At 34.4% G+C, this 22,531-nt stretch overlaps 2 protein-coding genes across 6 annotated transcripts in view; both read right to left on the minus strand.

The window, feature by feature from the left end:
• Positions 1–22,531, minus strand: part of LOC141387543 (E3 ubiquitin-protein ligase RNF181 homolog) — a 140,032-nt gene that overhangs the window by 38,979 nt on the left and 78,522 nt on the right. The window contains exon 3 of one of the 3 annotated variants that reach the window (XM_073957434.1): positions 2,237–2,306. The exons of the other annotated variants lie outside the window; for them this stretch is intronic. The gene's annotated coding sequence lies outside the window, so the exon portion shown is untranslated. The remainder of the gene's footprint in view (positions 1–2,236; positions 2,307–22,531) is intronic. 3 annotated transcript variants of the gene reach the window in all.
• The window catches only part of fray (oxidative stress responsive kinase frayed), a 97,673-nt gene continuing 78,524 nt past the window's right edge, over positions 3,383–22,531 (minus strand). For all 3 annotated transcript variants that reach the window (XM_073957353.1, XM_073957344.1, XM_073957361.1), the window contains one exon: positions 3,383–6,378. In XM_073957353.1, coding sequence (XP_073813454.1) covers positions 4,085–5,818 — 1,734 coding nt within the window. In that variant the 5' untranslated portion in view covers positions 5,819–6,378 and the 3' untranslated portion in view covers positions 3,383–4,084. The remainder of the gene's footprint in view (positions 6,379–22,531) is intronic.

Raw genomic sequence — 22,531 nt, forward strand, 5'->3', positions numbered from 1 at the left:
GTGTATGTGTGTGTGGTGTTTGAATAATATGCCAAACAATTTTAAAAACAATCGAATTCAACAATTTTTAAATTTGTTTTTAGACCATTTGTATGGAGGAAATTCGTGAGATTTGCATTGAAACAATCAGTTTATCATATTCACAACTCGATTATGTGGAGAAAACTTAACTCTTCATTCATTTTTCGCGTTTTTTATAAAATGCTCAAAAATGCATTGTAAACAAAACCAAAACAAGTGTTCTATAGAACAAGTGTTCTATAGATTTTTTTTCATTTAAATCTACCTCTTTACTTATACCATGGTATTGTAGAGATAATTTAAATGAAGTTTAAGTGTATAGAAGTGATTGTCAGGTATATCCGTTGCTAATGATAGCACTAGTTTGGTATATGATCCGGTAGTTTTAACACTCTTTTTAAGAAATATCTCTGCAACTTGTCAACTTCTTCGAACCATCCATAACCCCAAATTTGTGCTGCATATGATTGTGTTGCTCTACAGACACTTAAGAATATCTTCCATTTATCCACCAACGATATTAGCTTATTATTCAAAAGCCCCTTCCATATTGCGTTTATGCATGCTTTTGATTTTATTTATTTATTCCGCTTCAATATCTGTACTTTGTTTGATAAAATTCCATCGCGTTTGGGAGATAATTGGAAGTCATTGGACTTACGACCTTTTCCTTGTACAGTTTTGTATTTTTGTAGGGACTTACGACCTTTTCCTACAATTTACGGACGTTTTTAAAATAAAATATTTATACTTTACAAAACAATGTGGAAAGGGTATTATAAGTTTGTTTTGTCCAATATTCGAGTAACATCGCGAAGTATTCTTCGTCGACCCCCTCCCCTTGCCATTTTTTAATATCTTGACGAGATAAAGCTATCTAGCTATGTGTGTCCGTCCATCCATTAACAATTCTAATAAAACTCCAGGCCTCAATTTTGGACCGATCGTCACGAAATTTTGTGGAGAGGTCGGTTTCCGACCAGAAGTGACCCCATTAGATGTTGGTTATGATCGATAGGTGTAAAATGGACCAAACACACAATTTTTACCCGACTTTGTAGCTGTCCTGTAGATCTCAGTAATATTCCGATCCGAGCGAAATTTTAAAAATGATTTGAGTTTAAGACAAAGAATAAGCTTGCAATTTAACATGGTGATGAGATAATTATTAGCGGGTTTAATGGACCAAAACTTTTGGGTGAAATTCTATATATAAAAGACAATATGTGTATGTTTGTATGTTCCGCATAGAAAATTAATTTGCGAGGCAACTGTTGTTGAATCTCCGACCCTAAGTACTTATTCCATTTAATTTTTAGATTATGCACAGGGATGTCCCTTGGTGGAAGTAGGGTATATATATTGTGGAATTTCGGAGGAGCGGGTTACACCTGTGCCCTATTTTTTAAATGCGCTATATACATATATAAAACTTACGAACGATTCCGCTTCCCCAATCCTGGCTACATATTTTAGCAATAAGACTCGACCACACCCACTTTCTTAAATATGCTACAATTCAATGGAAATACCAGATGTTATGCATAACGAAGCTTTGGTCTTATTGGAAAGCAAGTGTTTAGATTAGAAGGCAACATATCGATAGCTATAGTTTCATCAGGTATATAAGATACATTTTAAGAAGGTGGACACAGTCGGCATGCCTCAAGTCATCAGTTATTTGGCGGTATGTTAAAATAGCATATCGACACCTACATTTCTGAAAATTGTTATACCCTCCACCATAATATGGAGGGTATAATTAAATTTTTCATTCAGTTTGTAACGTATCGATATATTCGTGATATGGTATAGAAGTTTCTATTATTTCTAGGATGTTTGGTATTGACGCCTTCATATAGCCTCCATAGAACGGTACCTCCCGATTTCCGATATTTTGAAGGTGTTGCCTCAATATTGCCCAGAAATGTCTGAAATTTGGTATTTATTCTTCGTTTGGGGTTTTTTGTTTTTGTCTGGAAACCATGTAGAATCTTTAGCATGTAATGTCTTCCTGGGCTTAGGAAGTTTATCATCAGAGCTTTCAGAATCAGCGTGAAAACCATAGGAAACTAGACCCATGACACCATCGTCTAATTCCGTTCCAAATTCATACTGCTCTTTGTTAGCAAAAACAATTATATCTTCTTAGTTTAATAACATCTCAATCAATTATTATTTTAGAATCATTTAACAATATAAACATTGCACTTACCCGTCCGTTAGAAGGTATTAATTTATTCAATTCAGAATACAAACTAATCTCGTTATGTGAATAAATGTCCCTAGAAAAACCACAAATTACCAGTTAATAAAGTTAAGTAAGATATACGACAGTAAAACAGTAAAAATCTTGTTTTTTTCATTTTTTTTTAATATATGAGGTATTTGAACACATACAGCATCCCAATTTGTATCAATGAAAAGGCCAGAAGTCCATCTTTCATAATCAGTTCGCTTATAGGGGAAAATATATTTCAAATGTAAATTTTTGTTGCAATATAGAAATTATCACATTATTGTTCAAAAGTTTGTTCCAAAGGCTCCGCCAAATATCATCCGATTATCATCCAAAAGTGTAGGTTAGTTCTTTACATTGTACCCCAACCATGGATGACGTTAAACATTCTATCTGAACTACATTAGCTGTAGTATTCTTTTAAAGTATACATTTTCCTGTGGAATTACGACCTTCTCGTACTCAAATTTGTACGTTTTATGGACTTACGACCTATTCCGACAAGGGCAAAACATATAGAAAAACGCGACATACTACCATTTTCTTTGTATGATACGACGTGTTTTGACGTGTACTATCATTCTGTAACAAAAACGCGATTTCCAAAAAAAGTGGACTTACGACCTTTTCCGACGGAGCAGACGATATATTTTTTTATTTTAAAACAATAATAATTAGTATTTTTAGGTTCTACCATATGATGGAGGCATTTTGACATTAAATGACACCTTTTTTATTACTGCGTTGGCAACTCTAGTCACAAAACCACCCTCGGTTGCTAATTCGGTGCGACGAATGGTCAGCCGACTGCTAAATATGTAGGGTGGTTGTCGATTATGCCTAACGGGAAAAAGATTAGGCGTAAAAAATGAAATAAGCAAAAATGCACAAAAATAAATATGCGTTCGGTTGCTTATTTAGCCGTGTGCGTCAATATTGTGTAGCAGTTGAAGTGTACAGCTAATGCTAATGTTTTTAGATGCTGGCTTTTAAACCCTGATCCATTCAATAAAAGGTAGACTTGGGGCAATAATTACGATGTTTTAATTCACACAAACTCGAGACACACAAAACTTACCGCAATGAAAAGATACATATGTTTTTATTTAGTTGCCCTTTTCGTTTAATTTAAAATGTGATTTTTATTTAAAAATACTCTCTCTTAACGAAGAAGTTTCAATAAATTACAAGTAATTATTACTATATAATATATATAAACGAATGATAAGTACTTATTAATTACATAATTAATCTATTTGGTTGTATTTTTATTTATGTATATGTTTTAGCTAAATATCGTATCGTATTGTAATTTCGGGGAATCAGTATCATTATCAATAAAAAACAAAGTATGTATTTTTAATATGAATGAAGAAGAAAAGAAGAAACGACAATACATTTAAATTAAAATTAATAATTATAAATAATTAAATAGTAAAATCAATTTAACAATTAATAATTACGCACATATGACATGAATTCGTTGGAGTCATACAGAGAGGAGAGTGTTTATTGTTTGCAATTGATTTGGAATCATTGTTCCCCAAAATTTGAAAGCGACAACACGTTACAGGGATAGCGGATGAGATAGTAGTAGTGGGTAGGCGGTAGACAGAAGGCAATTAAAAATAATTTCTGTCGCATGTGGTGCAGGATGTGCAAACTCGAACTGAATACCTTTTTCTTTCCAAAAATTAATTGAGAGGGAACACGTCTTTGACTTGTTTGTTATTGGGTAGAGTGTTGTGATAGTGGCGGCGTGTCTGTGTCTGGAGCTCCTATTAAACTGAATTGTTAGTGGTTCTCTTCTTCAGTAGACTATTCTTAATCGGTTATTGATATTTGAGCGTACCCGACCAGCGAGCGATCATCGGGCACTTCACCTGGTTGTACCCCTGAATTCAATTGGAACGTAACAGTTTTCAAGGCATGTCGCTGTTCAATTAATTGATGCAAATTAATAGCCATTGGCTGTGTGTCCAGAGGATCTACTAACCCAGCATCGACAAGTTCGGCGGCAATGCCTTCGGCGGAGTCCTTACCCACAGCAAACTCGAAACGAATGTCATGCAATTCACGCCGAACGTTTCGCATGCGCAAAACAAGGTTTACCGGTGGAGCATCGGGCCCGGCGCCACTAGCATCTATGGATGGCAGCGGCATCTGTGCCATGGCTTCTGTAGCTTGAGCTACAGGATTGGGTGACATTGCGGCAGGTGACTGTTGTAAGGGCATTTGCTGTTGTTGGATATTTGCATCCTGCAGTTGAGGTGGCTGTTGTAAACCACCTTGGGGGGGTGGTTGTTGAACAGACTGCGTTAGCGCTGGTTGGTTTAGCGACGCTTGTGCCTGTTGTTGAGCAGCAGAAACGGAGGCAGTAGGTTCAGTGTGTTCTGATGGATCATCACGATCACTGTCTGAGGAATCGGCTCGTTCCAAGCGGTTGACAGGCCGCTCATCAGATTCAGAATCTGAAGAATGCCTCTTTCCATCATCTTCTTCATCCGACCACATCCATTCTCCCGTGACAGTGCGGTGCAAACGTCCAGACTGTCCTGGTTGTCGTTTTGCGGCCTTATGAACACGAGTCTCCATTGAGGGACCTGATGCAAGCAAAGTCTGTGTTAAATACTTCCGATCTTTTGCTTTTTTAAAAAAGGCATTTTTTAAGAGTTCGGCAGCTGTGGGACGCTTAGATGGTTCCTTCTGTAGGCATTCCACAATCATCTTTCGGAATGTTTTGCCATATGCCTTGTACTGATCTTTCTCCTCAGACCCTGTGTCTAGTGTGGGTGGATCGTTTTGTAGAGTCAACATCAACACCTTCATCGGTGGGTACTTGTGGTATGGAGCAGTACCTGTGGCCATTTCTATGGCTGTTATTCCAAAGGACCATATATCCGCCTTAAAGTCATAGCCATGATCTTGTTCCATGACTTCGGGGGCCATCCAACATGGTGTACCCACAAAGGTGTGACGCACTTTTTGTCGCGACAAATCCCGACCAGTTGCCAACCAAGCACTTACACCGAAATCGGCAATTTGTATGGTACCATCATCTCCAATGAGGATATTACCAGCTTTAATATCACGATGAATCTGTCCATTTGAATGGAAATATTCCAGGCCCTTTAGCACCTCTTTGAGTACCGTAGCAATTGTAGCCTCGTCAAACACACCATTCTTGCAATTAGTTGTGCGCATTTTATGTTTTATAATGTCCAAAAGCGATCCGCCTTCGAGGAGTCGCAAGACCAGCCATAGCTCTTCTCTCACTACAAAAGATGTGTGATACGTTACGACATTCTCGTGATTGCATGATGACATCGCTTGAATCTCCTTCAAAAGTTCATCCATGGAGGTGTTCCATTTCTCAAGATTTATACGTTTAATAGCACATTTTTCGTTACGAGGTATGCAAAGAGCTGCATGGACAACGGCCGTAGCGCCGACACCAATAACATCCCTTAACTCGTAGTCATCTTTGGAATTGGGCCATGGCTGTTTGTCACTTGCTGAAGCCGCCCCGGTGCTATTGGCTGTAGTTGATGCAGACATATTGCTACTTCCTTCTATTTCTAGGTTACCAACTCTTTGTACCTTATTTAAATTCTTTGTGCTGGAGGAATCGATAGATGTGCAACTACCTTCTTGGTGCTCGGAACGTCTGGATGTCAAAAGTAAATCGTTCAACGAATTACGAAAATTTCCCTCCAGTCGTGGTGGTGCTGTCAAAGACTTAGGTTTTCGGAAATCGCTTTCGCCAATATATAATGAGTTTAGACTAGGTTCTTTATTACTGGATGAGGTGTTTTTGCTCAGCGGCTGTTGTTGTATCACCAATTCATCTATACTCTGATAAAATTGTTTTTCTTGTTGTTCTTGTACTGGCGTTGGCGATTCTCTTGTATCGTTCTCCTCGTTAAATACTCTATACTTTGCTGTAGTTTGATCAGTACTTATATCTGACTCGTCGACTGCAATCTCTTGTAGAATCTCTTGGGTTCTAGTAGCAGCACTGCAGCTTCCTTCAGTACAGGTTATGTAACTACTCTTAGATTTTGGTGCCACCAAGCAGAATTTAAATATTCCCGGTTGTTTTGTGAAGAACGCGACTTCTGTAAAAGTAAAGTAGAGAAAAAAACTCTGTAGCAATGTGCTTTTACATAATTTAACAATATTATTTACTTTGGTCGACACCAAAATCCTTTGCGACAAATATCGGATTTTCTTAAAATTTCGACAGTTATGACCTTCTGTGTAAATGTCTGTAAAACTTTTAGATCATTTAAAACAAACTACTGACATTATATTTAGTTTAAGTTTTGTACATAATATTTTACAAATATTAATAGTAAAAAAACTGTCGTTGTTGTAAAAAATCCGATATTGCTAGAAACTAAAGTGATAATTTATTATGATTTTTCCATTTCTATCGATTGAATTGAAGTTACGAGAATAAGTTCTTTTAGATAAAATTTTTAATTACATGAAACGATGCAGACAATGCATATTTTGAATCCAGTTAAATTTGAAAGTTGACTTTCAAACTGAAATAAAGTTCCAAACTGAAATAAAGAAATAAAATACTGGCGGCAATCGTTGGTGAGACCACAGATCATGTGTCGTTGAAATCGAGCAATTGTGATCCGGTTATTTTAGGTGTGGTGGCCTTGACATCTACAGCTGTGCATCATGTTTAATCAAAAAAGACACGGACAGGACCGTAGGCTGGTTCCGGATGAGCAGAGTGGGGACATACTCCCAGAGGAATTGCTACATAATCTGAGCCTAAATGAGGCACCTTGGTAATTCCGCCCAAGTCTACTAGGGATCATAAATGTGGCTCTAACGAAGAGAGTATGGACCTCGATGTTCAACCGGAAACAAGTCCGATTCCGACTGGTCCAATGCCAACAAAAGGATTCAAAGGCAGACTGCCATTGAATCACCAGCTGGCAAAAAATGGAATCGGTGAAACCCACTGCCTTAGGTAAAGTGGTATAGCATATATTGATATTCCCCGGAAACACATTTAGCAGAGTTTTTGAATATACAAATTTGTATAAATGTTAATGATTGCGTTATGAAGCACTTAAATTAACATTAACAAATAAAATGACGTTTGGGAATGTAGCCATACGTGTCAACCTACACTCATCTGGGCGAATATACATAATTTATAAACTAAGTATTTTTGTGAATATCCTCCTCTCTACTATACAATGATCATTCCTTGTTTTGAAGTTATTGAAAATACGCTCTGCGTTAATAAAGGACAATGAGGAAGTGATGGCCACAAAACTAAGTAGATGTCTCGACAGCTTCAAAGCTAACTTAATTTCCTTTTTGGTAAAAACATATCGCTCATTTACTCAAAACGTGGCATAACTCAAAAATGCGTTTTTTGAGTTAAAAATTTCTATTTTTGCTACGACTTCTTCTTCTCCCTTATCCCTTATGGGATGTTTGTGGAACAATTATAAAACACTTCAAATCATGCTTGATCTTGCACAGAAATTTAGCACTGATATCTGGCTAGTTGTTTCCAAATATGGTCCAAATAGTTATTATAGTTTTTGCGTAATTATATTTTTAATTTGGGAAGTCAAATTTCAATCAACAATTTAAAACGCGTTTTTTTCTCGAAATTGGTTTTTTTGATATGTGCCACTCTTTGTGAAAATGCGCGGTATAATGACCCAGTTTGGTATCTTCTAAGCAGCTTAGAGCACAAGTAAAAGCATTTTCTTGTTTTTTTAAATGTGTTTTTTTTCTGCACTTCAACGTCTATTACTTAGCCATTTGTTAACCGATTTAAAAAAACGAAAGGCATGGGTTCATAAGAAACCTCGTCGCCTGGCATTCTTGCCTTGCGTCATTTTAATTTCATAAAAATCAGATAAAAATAGCACGTTTGGTGCAACAAATACCTGAAAAGAGGCCGAAAATATATATGGGAGCTATATTCAAATCTGAACCGATTTCGAAATAATTTGGCACATTTATTTTTAGACCTAATTCAGTCACAAATTCCATATTTTATCGAAATCAAACATATATAAACTATATATGGGGGCTGCTATATCCAAATCTGAACCGATCTCGATATAATTTGGTACATTTATTGCTATACCGAATTCTGTCACACATTCCAAATTTCATCGGGAGTATATTGCATGTTTAGTGCAGCAAATATGTGAAATAGGCCGAATATATATATATATATATATATATATATATGGAAGCTGCTATATCCAAATCTGAACCGATTTCGATATAATTTGGTACATTTATTGCTAGACCGAATTCAGTCACACATACCAAATTTCATCAAAATCGGGAGTAAATAGCGTGTTTGGTGCAGCAAATACGTGAAATCGACCGATTTTCACTAAAAGCAATATCGTTTTTCCTGTGGTTAAAAAAATTATATTCCCCAATTTTCAGCTGAATCGGACGGACATGCATAAATCGACTCAGAAAGTGATTCTGTGTATACGCCAAGAAGGAACTATGGGTCTATCTCGTTTCCTTTGTATGTTACATACAAATGCACAAAGACATAATACCCCTTCTTACCACAGTGTGGTGTAGGGTATAAAAAGGAGTTTGACTCAAAGAAAGTTCACATCCTATCACATGAACGGCGACTAAGATTTTTTAATAGTTTGTAATATAATATTCTTTAAGGATAGTACCACCACGTGGGACCCTAGACGTCTTTGCAAAATTTTTAATATCGTTTTTTGAGGAGCACAGCAAAAGTACGAATAATTGAATTTTGTCCACTTCTTTCTTTCTAACACGTCTTTTTCACGTCATTCGATAAGAGCTATTGATAAAAGCAACAAACACAGATATAGACAAAAAAGAACACAACTCATTCCCAGCATAAATACAATGGAATGAAATACATAGTGAAATTATGTACATCAGGAAAAATGTCTAAAATTGTCTTTTCCATTTCAAAAAAATCAAAAAAATTTTTGATACTACATCAATGGTTTTTGGTACATAGATTAAGAAGAAAATCTGCATTCCAAATCTGTTTTCGTTACTTACTTTGATCGTTGCGCGCAAAAGATATGACCGTTTTAATTATGATAATTAGAAAAAATTCTAAAAAAATCGCGGCTTAATATAGTTAGCTGTTATATCCTATTATCGTTAACTGAATTCGTAACCTTTGCGATGATCCAAAAAATAATCGCAAAGTCTCAATGGATTCGCGAAATATCAAATTTGTTAAAAAATTTCACGTATTTACAAACATATTTTTGAAACAATAGCGCTCATACTTACGAAAAATATATAAAAAAATTATAACAGCAACCAGACATTTTGAGGAATAAAATGAAACCTAAGTTGTGAAGGTTGGAGCTCTAGTATTCATATTATTTGCAAAAATACGAAGAAAATATTAGGAAAAAATTAAAATCATATTATTCTTATTTTATTATACCCTATACCACAATGTGGAAAAGGGTATAATAAGTTTGTTTTCCCAAAAATTCATGTAACGCCGCGAAATATTCGTCGTAGACCCCTCATGTGGTATACCAAACTTCATATCTCGACGAGATAAAGCGATTTAGCGATGTGTGTCCGTCCGTCCGTCCGTCTGTCCGTCCATTAAAAATTGTAATCAAGCTAGAGGCCGCAATTATGGACCGATTGTCACGAAATTTAGTATGGAGGTCGGGTTTGGACCAGAATAGAACTGATTAGTTTTTGGCGATGATCGTGAAATGTTAAAGGGATGAAATGGACCAAAAACAAAATTTTTGCTCGATTTTGTAGCCGCTCTGTAGGTCGCAATAATAGTCCGATCGGCGCGAAATTTTAAACGTAGTTTTGGTTTGAGATGAAGAAGTAGCGTGCAAGTCAACGGTATGATCGGATAATATTTAGCGGGTTAAATTGATCAAAACTTTTGTGTGAAAATTGGTAAAATTTCTAATGCACATCTTATAACAGCTAGCCCGGAAAGCTAGTGCACAGGGATAGTGGTATAGGGTATCACATGGTCGGCCCCGTCCGACTATAGTCTGTTCTTACTTGTTTTTTTATGGTTTTATAGGAAAAGTTGAAGAAAAAATGTTTGAGTTCTTCGGCATTTTCGTGAAAATTTCACGCAATAATGATGATATTCCGTTGTAACAAATTTTTCGCTTATACTTTTCCTACTGAATAATATTATTAGAACCTTATATTAAATCACAAGGAATTCCAATTGTGGCATAACGTTAAAATAATGTTATATTGAATATTATAAGATTTGAGACGCATATAAACCGCGTAATTATGAAAATGACATGATGCGCATCCGATTTTCCAACACAGCGAATCAATCCCTCTTTTTTGATGTACAATTTGTCAAATTCTATTTGGCGACCACGATGTAGCATCTGCTGCATATTAGGGTGCCAAATACAGTAAAATGGTCATAATTTCCGCGAAGTTCATTTACATTTCATGCGCATCCAATTTCAATAATCACCATTAAAAAATACATCATTCTATGCCGTTTCAATGCGATCGATCAAGAACCGTGGATGTAGCATCGCACTCAATTTTTAGAAAAAATCTATTATATCTCTGGATTTACGAGAGTTTTTGAATATCTGTTTTCGCACAGTTTAAACACGCGTATCGATCTATTTATTTAAGTAGAACTGACATATCCAAAACGCGTTTTAATATGCGATATTTTCAAAATAATTTTTTGCAAATTTTCGAAATTTGAGGGGTATCATATCCGCCGATCTAGTGGGTGGGTTTTTACGCGTCGTGGCTTGTTAGATTCAGAACGTAAAAAAACTAAATTTACGCGGGTTTCCACGGAAATCGAATGACGTTTGTAAATTTTAAACCAAAAAAATAGGTTTTTGTGAAAAATTTACGCACAAAAATTTCGTGTTTGGGCGCAGATTACTGTGATCCTGTGAGGGCTACACCCTCATGTTATACATTAAAAAATGCGAAATCGCGAGTACTACAATCAAATAATAAGCTTTTAGGGAAATGCAGCTGCGCGTCCCAATTAGAGCAAAAATTCAAAAAACCCCATTTTTCAGGTTTCAAAATGTCAGCATCCGTTTGAGGTAGATACAGTGGATATATTAAAAAATCATACATGAGAAGCTTCAACTCTGAAGTGTACTCTTTAACTTCTCCTTTGAGCATTAAGCTCTACATTGTGTTGTAAAACCACTAATTGGAAAATAACATAATCAAACTCGTTTAATTCAACGAGTTTTTCCGATTTTTTTACATAAGTACGACCACAGCTTCCGCTCAAATTATTATTTTAAGAAACCCCTCGGTGAATCGGGCTAAAACAGTTTATTTAACCGAAATGCGGTTAAAAGTTATGGTATAGTAAAACTGATCGCGAGTTACAATACCCCATACCTCAGTTTCAACAGAAGTTAATTTTCTACAAAAAGCTTGATATACATATTTATGTCGATTTACATTTGCTGTAAAATTGTACAACCGTGGATAAAAGCGCACAAGTAAATGGCACAATGAATGTACAATAAGTGGGGAATGAATATACTGTCGTAATCACAATTGTGACCGGTTGCCATTGTAATCTCTGGTTTAATTAAATTTTCCCATTTCTAAAAATAACTAATTGCGGTCATTATCATTTGCTCGTATCGAAAACAGAATCAGCTGTACCGAAAACTAACAAAACATCCGGCGGCTTCGCATTCCTAATGTTTATTCATTTCATTCAACGTTGTAAGCATACTCGTCGTATATGAGGCTCGAAAAACAATGCGATTGTATGAGAACAGAGAGCGAACAAGGTACCCATTAGTAAATGCTCTCCACTGATAAATATGATAGACTATATGGCATCTGAGCTCCATTATCAACGTACATACATTGAGCGCAGCTTACACTACTATATTGTAGTCATGCAAAATGAATTTCACCTTGAACTTCAATGGTCAATGAAACATTTAGGAAATTCGTAAACTTGTCGCGAAAGATAATTAATACATAGAAGAATGTTGTGTGTTAATGCATATAAAATGAATTGCATGCCTATTTGATGCTACATATTTAATCGAATTAATAACATATTCTGTACAATTTAATTAGAACCCCAATGGGAGTAAGGTGAGAATTTATTGTAAAATTGGAAAATATAGTAGTATTATATTTTTGCAAAAAAAGTATTCAATGAAGCTGATGAATTATTTGATCACTTAATTGTTTACAGTTTTCAGTTCAATAGCAATCAATGCGTTTTAGGTCAATTACCCCTATAGAAATACACACACGCATATATACATACATATGTACAGTGCCCGGCATAATTATTTTGACAAGTTTAAAAAAAATATGTATTTGGTTTTTTACCGTATTAGTCTTCTACAAAAATATGACAAAATATTCTGGCTAACCCTTTACTAGAGTACTTAAAATTAGTAATAAATTTAATCAATTCAAATATACCATTGCACTTTTGTAATGGAAATAAAATTTCACTGCGTGGCATAAGTATTTTGACAAAATTGTTCTATTGATTTTTAGACCTCAACAATTAAAAATCTCGTATTTATATTTTTGATTATTATTAGTTACGGTAAAAATAATATATTTCATACACATCTGTACCATTATGGACCCATTCAGGGATCTATATTTCAAGGATATAGGGTTATTCAAGAGATTTATCATTAAACAACATTTTCGATGGCTTTTTCCCATTATCTCGGAATTTTGCGCATTTTGACCATTTTATGAGAGTAAGAACATTTGTTCTCTTAAAAATGTGATATTTGAAGGAAATATCTTTAAGTTCGAACCGAAATGCGCTCCAAACGTGGACCACAAAATCCAGCCTAACCATAGTAGCAGTGTTCTGCCAATGAATACATAACACTTTGATCAGTTTACTACCACGTTATTATAGTCCACAGCATTAACGATATAAATTAAATATCGCAGTATTTTAAACGGTGGATCAGACTATTCTGATGCCTGTCACAAAGATACCCAACTTTTTGTGGTTTTTTGACTCAAGCTCACTGAAAAGGGTCTCTTAGGATGAATAATGTTCAAACCTTTTTTTATCAGTCCACAATATGCTCTGCCACAATGATTGTGGGGGGGGGGGGGGGGGGGGGGTAAATGATTTTTATTGAAAATCTAATTGAAAATTTTTGTATCTATGCCTTATCAACCGAGTGGAATATCAAAATATGACTTCAAATTAATATTTGTTCTAATGTCTAGAGGTTCTAGTCTTAACAAAGAACTAGTTTTGACATGTAAATTGCTCAGAAGATGAGGATTTGTGCCCATAAGTAAGATTAGATTTGTAATTCTGCTCTATTTAGCGGAGATCAACTTCTGTTATTTCACATTTTATGCTAAGATCGTCCATATTTACAGCGCTTTTAGTATTTTGATGTTTATTCCTTACAAAATAAACAAATAACTGCAACAATATCTAATCATTACTTACATTTATCACCGAAACTGTAATTTTAAATTTCGTTACAACTTTTGACACCAGCATTCCCTATTTTAACTTAAAATCTAGTACTGTCAAGTATGTTTTTACTTAAATGTTAATAATTTAGCTAACGCGATTAATTTTGGTACCAAAAGGTACGATTAAGTACAAAAATTAACATAATTATGACGTGTCAAAATACTTATGCCGTTTTGCTTTTGTCTCCCTATTTAAACATTCGCCTACCTAAACAGAAATAAATCTGGAATTTCGTTGATCCATTATTTTTTATTTAGCTGAGAGGTCAAAGAAAACCCCTAAGCTGTTAATATCCCGTTTTATGCTTTAATGCTGACAATAATTATATGCCTTTAAGACAAATGTAGATTTTGTCAAAATAATTATGCCAGGCACTGTATGTATGATATGTACAGAAGACTTTCTTTGTTTAATAGTACAGTGGAACGAACGAATATACTTCCAAAGTTCGATTCTAAATGTGAAAATTGTTCATAAATGAAGCGTTCAGCGATAAAACGGCCTAACGCACATGTCCCAAAAAATCGATCTGACTATAAAGATCTAACCGGAACCTTTTAAAATAAATACTAAAAAACTCCATATTGCATTGTATAACCTGATAAAATATTGCATTATTTTAGAGGTTTGTATTTTTAAAGCTGTTTAGTATTTATTTCAATTCAAAAGTTTTCGGTCAAATCTTTATAGACAGTTTGATTTTTTTGAACGTTTGGGTTAGGCCGTTTTGGCGCAGAGCGTCTCTATTAATCCCTTCAATAATCGAATATTTATTTAACCGCCCAAATTGTAACTTCTCAAAATTTTAAAGTAACTAATAAATATACATAGTTGCTTAATTCATTCATTTTTAGCCTGGGCAATTGAACGACATAGTTCACTGTCCTAGTCCAAAAACGTATGAGTAACATCATACAAACTAACGTGAGATATTAAGTATACGCATTTTGTACATACAAATGGCCGGTGTCCATTGGGCTAGATTGTGAACTAGGCCGTTCAATTGCCCAACTCTATTCATTTTTAACGTTGGGACATCAAGGCGTATAATAAACGCATGGATTTTCTAAGTAATATAAATTATACGCCGTGATGTTCGAACGTTAAAAAATACAAAATATTACAAAATATTACATATTACAAAAAACCCATATTACAAAAAACCCAGATGTCCACATCATCTAAACGAAATCTGGTTTCCATATAATTTATGGTGAAGGTATTAAAAGTTCGGTCCTGCCAAACTTAACGCAGCTTTTACTTGTTAATATTGTAAATGTGTACACTTAAACCAATGAATTTGTGCAAAAATATGAAATTTTTGTGGAAAAGGATTCCATTGATAAAATATTAAATATTAATTATTTTTAAAGTAAGCCCAGCCTTATCTCATATTTGTTGTTTTCAAGTTTAAAAAACAACAAATTTTTAAAATGGGAGTAGTTAAAATTGATTTAATTGGAAAGGAAGGGAATATTTGTTGGATTTTCTAAGTAATAAAAATTATACGCTTTTATAACATAACGTTCGGACAAAAATACAAAATTTAAAAAAAAAGTTAAGACACAAAAATCTGCATCTGTCTTTTGTAGCAGTAAGTGCCTATATTGGATGGTATTTTTTAAGAAGCTTACAGCCATAGGAGAAACATTCTTCTTTTTACAGGTTTTATTTTTTCAAAGGAATAATAGAAATCAGTTGTGCAGATGTTGATAAATGCACGATTTTATTCATGACTTTCGAAAAAATTGCATGAACATTTTTGGGGGGTTGTACCTTAAATTAGTATTTTTTGGGTATAGATTAAATTGGTCTGTAAAATGCCGTAAATGTCAATACTTTCAAATTAAATAGACAATCCAAAAGTAAATAGATCAGATAGAAGATAGAAAAAGGAATATTTCGGTATAGACAATAAAATGGGATTTTTCCACCACTGCAGATTGCAAAAAATTTATAACCCTAATGTGCATATTTACCTGCATGATTTTCTCCTCGCTTGGAATGTAATCAATTTTAAAGTTTTTATTAGAAAAATTCAATAGAAATAAATGGGATGAACGGTTGAAGAACAACAAAAGATATGTTTGCTTGTTTTCATTATTTTAAAGAATCTATTTGTGTTTTATCAGCATAGTAACCAACAGCGAACTGATAGACAAACAAACACTTGCAAAGCAACAATGAATAAAACAACAAGGCCGACAAATAGATAATAGTGACATGTTTAGAAATTTAATCTTAACTGTATATATCGATTTCTGTGGAATGCTAAAATTGTAACTTATTTTATTGGCCAAAATGCTAGTGATTAATAAGGTTGAACCTATTGACCATCTGGTCTAACTGCAAATGTATGACTAAATATATATATGTATATACATATATATGAAATTTTATGGCGATCGGTTCAGGTTATCGTTAACCGATCTATCTTTCCATAGTACTTTGTAAGAAAGCCAAAGTCGCTCTGCAGGCTACAATTATTTTCCAATCGATGGAAGAATTTTACCAGTTCATGTTGTGACTAAACAACAAATTCCACAAAAATTTATAAAAATCGGCTCGGATTTTAATATTAGCTATAATATAGGGCCGAAAGCTGAGTATACAGCTCACAACTTAAGGTTTTGTAACGTGCCCAGTGTTGCCGAATTTGACTATTTATCGTCATTTTGACGATTTTTGGTCCAAAATTGGAAAAATGACGATTTGACGATTTTATGCTCTGAAATGACGATTTTTCACGTTAACCTAAATTGCATGAAATAAAACAGGATAACTATATTTAAACCGAAATTTAACGAAAGAATTTACAGAAAACAATAATGCAAACTCGATTTTATGAGCTATTTTAATGTTCTTAGCAATATCCAGCCAGATTGGCTAAATCTGGAATACAGGTAGATTGAGCTTTTTTGCCTGACATTCGAATTATATCAGTTGAAATTTTTCGTTTAGCATTGTTAATGGCGGAATATCGTCTATCTCGTTGCGAAAAATATAAGACTCCAGCTTTCTGCGCTCTTTAAGAGGTCAGATAGTCAGTCATGAGTCATGACCGAGAGATAGACGGTCACACAGTCAATCAGGCGATATTTGGGCAAAACTGTCATTCAAAACTGTAGAGTTGTGTAGTTCCGGATCCGGACAAGCAACTATATCTAGCTCTTGGATTCATATAGTTCCTTTCATTCTCCTTCCTTCCTTCAATTCCACACTCACTTCGATCTTTCTGGTTCGTTTCGTTCATTATTCAGATGATGCACATTGTTAAATAAATAAATCACAATCGTTGCAATTTATTTATTTTTATGTCAATTTGTTTGTGTCAATTAATCCACCAAACAAACGATGAAAACAAAAAGAACGATTCGCTGAACTATTGTGGTCTCGGGACTATTTGGAACGAAGGAAACAAAATAACGACGAAAGATTCATTGAACTACATCGATCCCGGAACTATTTGGAACTATATTAAGGAACTAGTTTCTTTTGGGAAAAGGAACTAGAAAGATCGAACAGCTTCTGGAAATAGACTACCCAACTCTACAAAACTGACAGTGTATTTACCTTGCTGCATTGTTGCAAACTCCATAGCCATAGGGGAAACTCTTATCTGGTGAATTTAAGTGAGATTAAGTTATATTTACTACTGTAGGTTGTATATCTTATATAGTCGGTCTCATTGTTATAACTATAAGCGAAGAAATCACATTAAGCGGTAACCAAGCAAAGTTTTGGACTATGTTGACGATTTTTCAAATTTTATTGACGATTTGACTCACATTATTTGGCAATGCGTTATTCCACTCATGTGACTCTCAAATTTTTGCTTGAATTTTTTTCAAGAACATTTCTATAGTTGAATTAACAATGATATACAAACATAAAGGTACATCTGAGGTTACGATATAATAACAATGTTATGATACCGTGTTAATTGAGTTTAACCGCTGAGACAATCGGATAAAGGACTGGAAAATGGTATGGAAAACAACTATAAGTCTTGGAAATTAATGTAGATTGGTATCAAAATTTATGAATTCTACAGTTATTTCTGAACTCATGTGGATGAAAAATAAGGAAAGATATAGCTATTGGTATTAGTTTCGTAGAATTATTTACAATACGCGTAAAAATAAAAATGCTACCAAACAAAAAGGTTAACATTATACTATATACATTTCTGAAGATTTCGTGCAAGAATGCTAAAAAAAATCACGTTTCTTCAACTCTCCTAGCTTCACTTGTGTAATCACATAAGTGTAGGTAATTTAAAACAATATAATGTTTTTCAGTGTTTTTCTTAGCCCTTTCATTCAGCGAAATAAAAGTAACACAAATTCAAAATATAGCATAAAAATGTCGTCCTGACGATTTTGGTTGTGGTTGTTGAAAAATCTAGGCTAATGTATTTCAATACATTCGACATGAGATATTGAATACGTAGAAATCTGAAATGTTTAACATAATTATGCCGAAAAGGTTAATAAAATATTTTCTTGGAGCTCAGATTCAGATATCCGAATTTTCGAACCGGATTTAAGTAATAGGATAACCATTAAAAAATATATATTATTGCACAGAAATATGGAGATAGAAATCTGGAGAGTGAACATTCATTTTAGGCCTTTTTTGGTAAAATCCCATATAAAAAGGATAAATGTCATAATTAACAGACGACTTGACATTATGGGTAGATATTAACATCTATTCCCAAAATGAGTGAGTACTAGGGTTAAAACTTTTCTGCATTTTTTGCAAATATCAAAAAAAAAACACCACATTTTTTTTTTTTGGTTATAGCCCTTGTGGGTACTTGTGGACAACGATGTAGCTACCGAAATGGTAAATTTTTAGACATGTTTGTATATTTTACTACTAAAAAGCGTTTTTGGTCGGTGTCTACTCTAGGCTCGGCTGGTGGACTGTCAAACTCAAAATTTCAATTTTTACCAAAAAATTTGCCAGTGTTTTGTCCATTAAAAGGGCACACCATTTTAGAAACAAAATCCCTCGTTTAAATACAGGACAAGATTTGTACAGATGTTTTCTAACTATAGTGGACACCGACTTCAAAAATGCTATTTCGACAAAAACGCGTATAAAGTTTCTATTTTACATACAAAACAATGAATTTCCCTTCAAACAATCATATCTCAGCCACTATTGTTCCAATCGACTTGAAATCACCACATACCCTGTGCTACTTTTACTTCAAAATAAGCTAATATATTTTTTTCATGTTTCGAAATTGACAAGTGGGGGTAATGCCACAAACTTAAAACAGGTCATACATACATTGCTTGCCAAAAATTTATGTACGTTCGATACATGCAAACAAACGTTCGATATCAAACAATTATTAAGTGTAAACATAGCAAATATTAATTCAGAGAAATTAATTTTTCGCTATTGACAAACACGTTCGTAAATAACATATCATAATGTAAACACGAATTAATCGGTAAATATGCGAAATTTCAAGAGGAAAGTGTTTTTAAAAACTACGACAATAAATCACATGATCTTAAGCCATTTGCAAATAAAGACAATATAAAGCATGATACATACAAGTAAATACACAGCATTGCATTCGTCTTTTAGAACTTTTATAAATTTATCCAAAACCAAATAAACAATACAACCTGCACAATAATTTATAAAAAATCATACAGTACAACAGGGACGTAGCCAGAAATGCATCTCGACACCATTTCGAGAGGCTCAATGGACGAAATTTCAACTCTTGTGAGTAAAATATAAAAAATGTCCATTTCGGTCCATCCGCCTGCCTGTATCGGTGCTGTGCAAGACAAATACACAGGTCATATTTCCATGTCCATATTATAGTGCCCATGATATTTAGTACATGAAACATAATATATTTTTATGATTTTGAAAACATTTTTTTATAGAAAATGTCGAATTTAAGAAAGAAAGTATTGAGATTTCGCATTTGTTAAAATAACAATTTCTAATATAGTGAATATCACTTTGCCTGCCATTGTAAATATTGATTAGAACAATGTATATTTGACCAACTACAGGTAATTTGGGTCCTATAATATACTTAAGCTGGGTACACATTGTCAGTTTTGAATGTCGATATTTCGCAATTATCGATAACTGTCCAACCGTCCAGCAACCACAAAACATTTTGCGGATGCATGATGAATGACAAAAATGAAGGCCACACTAGCAAGCAACAACAAAGCTGTCATTCAAAACTGACAATGTGTACCCAGCTTTAATATCAAAATCTGGCTCGATTTTCATACATTTTTGTAGAATTCGTTTTTAGCCACAACAATGAATTGCTAATTTTTTTCGTCGATTGGAAAATAATATAAAGATCGGTCAGGAGACACGGATTATCGTTTACCGATTACCATAAATTCTTAAGCTGGGTACACATTGTCAGTTTTGAATGACAGCTTTGTTGTTGCTTGCTAGTGTGGCCTTCATTTTTGTCATTCATCATGCAACCACAAAATATTTTGTGGTTGCTGGACGGTTGGACAGTTATCGATAATTGCAAAAAATCGTCATTCAAAACTGACAATGTGTACTGTACTTTACAGAAATCGTTTTGCGGCCTTTAGACAATTTTAGTAAAAATGCACTTTTGGCCACATACAAATTACTATCCGATTCATAAATTTTCATATATAAGGTTTTTGGAACAAATGAAAACAATTTAGTGGGTAGAAGTTACATTTTTTTGGTCAGTCTTATGTACATATAGCATTTTATCATTATATGGAAAGGTGAGACTGTGGGGTCGGAATCTATGAGCCGGCGACTAAGGTTTGAAAAATAACGTGTTTCCAGATAAAAATATTCTTCTTTAATTCACTTTTTGACAGTCGTAACTACTTACAAACCACTATTAACTCATTATATTAACGAGGAAATATCACCCGACATAAGTACTCTAAGGCCACTAAAAGTCGACAAAATAATGAAAAAACACATACAGCCAACAAAAAAGTCTGCATACACCCAACAAATCTCGAGTTTTAAGGGTATGGAAACATTTTCATGAAAATTCAAGTACCTACATACATAGTTCTATTTCATATACCTAGTGAACAAAATTAAATACAACAAAAATATATTCCATAATACGTTTAAAGGTAAATTCTACAAAAATTAAAAAAAATAATAGGGAAAAAGTGAAAATGAAATATTGAGATTACCGTGTATGGAATTAGCAATACAAATTTTACATTTTCTTGCTTCAGCGAATGCCTCTGTTTTAGGCAAATTAGGAACATATTTGTGTATTAATTGCAGGTCAGATTTCGCGTATAGCTCGTTAAAGTAGACCTTTGAAGATTTCTTTGAGTTTTTCAGTCTGGTAGTTTATAAAAACCCGGAAAATACAGTGGGACTAATAATTTTGAGATCCTAGAGCACTTTTCATTTTTTTCACTACACACCGTGCCATGCTTATGGGCATAAAGGGTTGTTTAAATAGGAGCTGCGCTTCTTTGCAAGGACAGTATACTCAGCGATCCAACTGAGTTGGCTTTGCATTTGCTTTTCTCCCTCACGTACACTAGAGTTGGGCAATTGAACGACCTAGTTCACTGTCCTAGTTCAAAAACGTATGAGTAACATAATACAAACTAATGTGAGATATTAAGTATACACAGTTTGTTCATTCATACGACCGGTGTCCATTGAACTAGATAGTGAACTATATGGTTCAATGTAGTTCAATTGGCACAACTCTAACGTACACCATGCGTGAACAAAAGCAAACAAAAAAACATCACTTGGTTGTTGCTTCTTTCACTCATACATTCACACGTCCATTTGTTTTGTTTATATTTCTATGGTCGGCGCTGTTTTAAATCAGGGCCGACCAAGAAGAGAGCAGACAAAAATGTGAATGTATTAAAAACATTGGTAATTTATGACAGTGTGTTAGTAAGTTTGTATGCACGCAAGCTACAAAACAAAAACAAATCAAAACATTTGCTCTCTCCTGCTCGCTCTTTCTTTGCGTTCGGGTCGTGTGTGTGTGATTTGCCGAAAAACTTCGTAACCTCATCAATATCAAAGAACGGTAGAGATGGTTTTTACCGGGTATTTACCCGGTTTCGGTTTAAATTCGTTTCAAATGGATAGTTTTACAATACTTTAGACTAGTGGGTAAATACTTGGGTAAATACCCGAGTATTTACCCAAGTGTTGGGTAAAAACTCATTAACTGCCGAACCACTTGACGTAGGCTGACAAAATTTGGCTTACATCTTTCTTATGTCAACAGAACTTCTGGTACTGAACAAGGGGTCTCTGGGTCCATGTTTTGATATAGCCCCCATATAGCCGTAACTCCCGATTTAAGGTATTTTTCATCTATTAGCCACATTTTACAACCAAATTGGCTGTAATTTTGCACAGTGAGTCCTCAAGAAGCAGAAAATATCCCTGCAAAAATTTGTCAATATAGGTTCACGTTTTCTAATAGCCCCCATATAAGGGTACCCCGATTTCGAGTATTTACCCACATTTTGGGTAAAAACTCCTTAACTGCCGAACCACTTGACGTAGGCTGACGAAATTTAGCTCAAATCTTACTTATGTCAAGAGAATATCTAGCATTGAAAATGGGGTCTCTGGGTCCATGTTTTGATATAGCCCCCATATAACCGTACCTCCCGATTTAAGGTAGTTTTTGTCTATTTGCCTCATTATACAATCATAGTGGCTGAAATTTGGCATAGTGAGTTCTC

The sequence above is a fragment of the Musca autumnalis genome, unplaced genomic scaffold, assembly GCF_047663935.1.
Source record: "Musca autumnalis isolate F117 unplaced genomic scaffold, ASM4766393v1 scaffold_1, whole genome shotgun sequence".
Classification (NCBI taxonomy): domain Eukaryota; kingdom Metazoa; phylum Arthropoda; class Insecta; order Diptera; family Muscidae; genus Musca; species Musca autumnalis.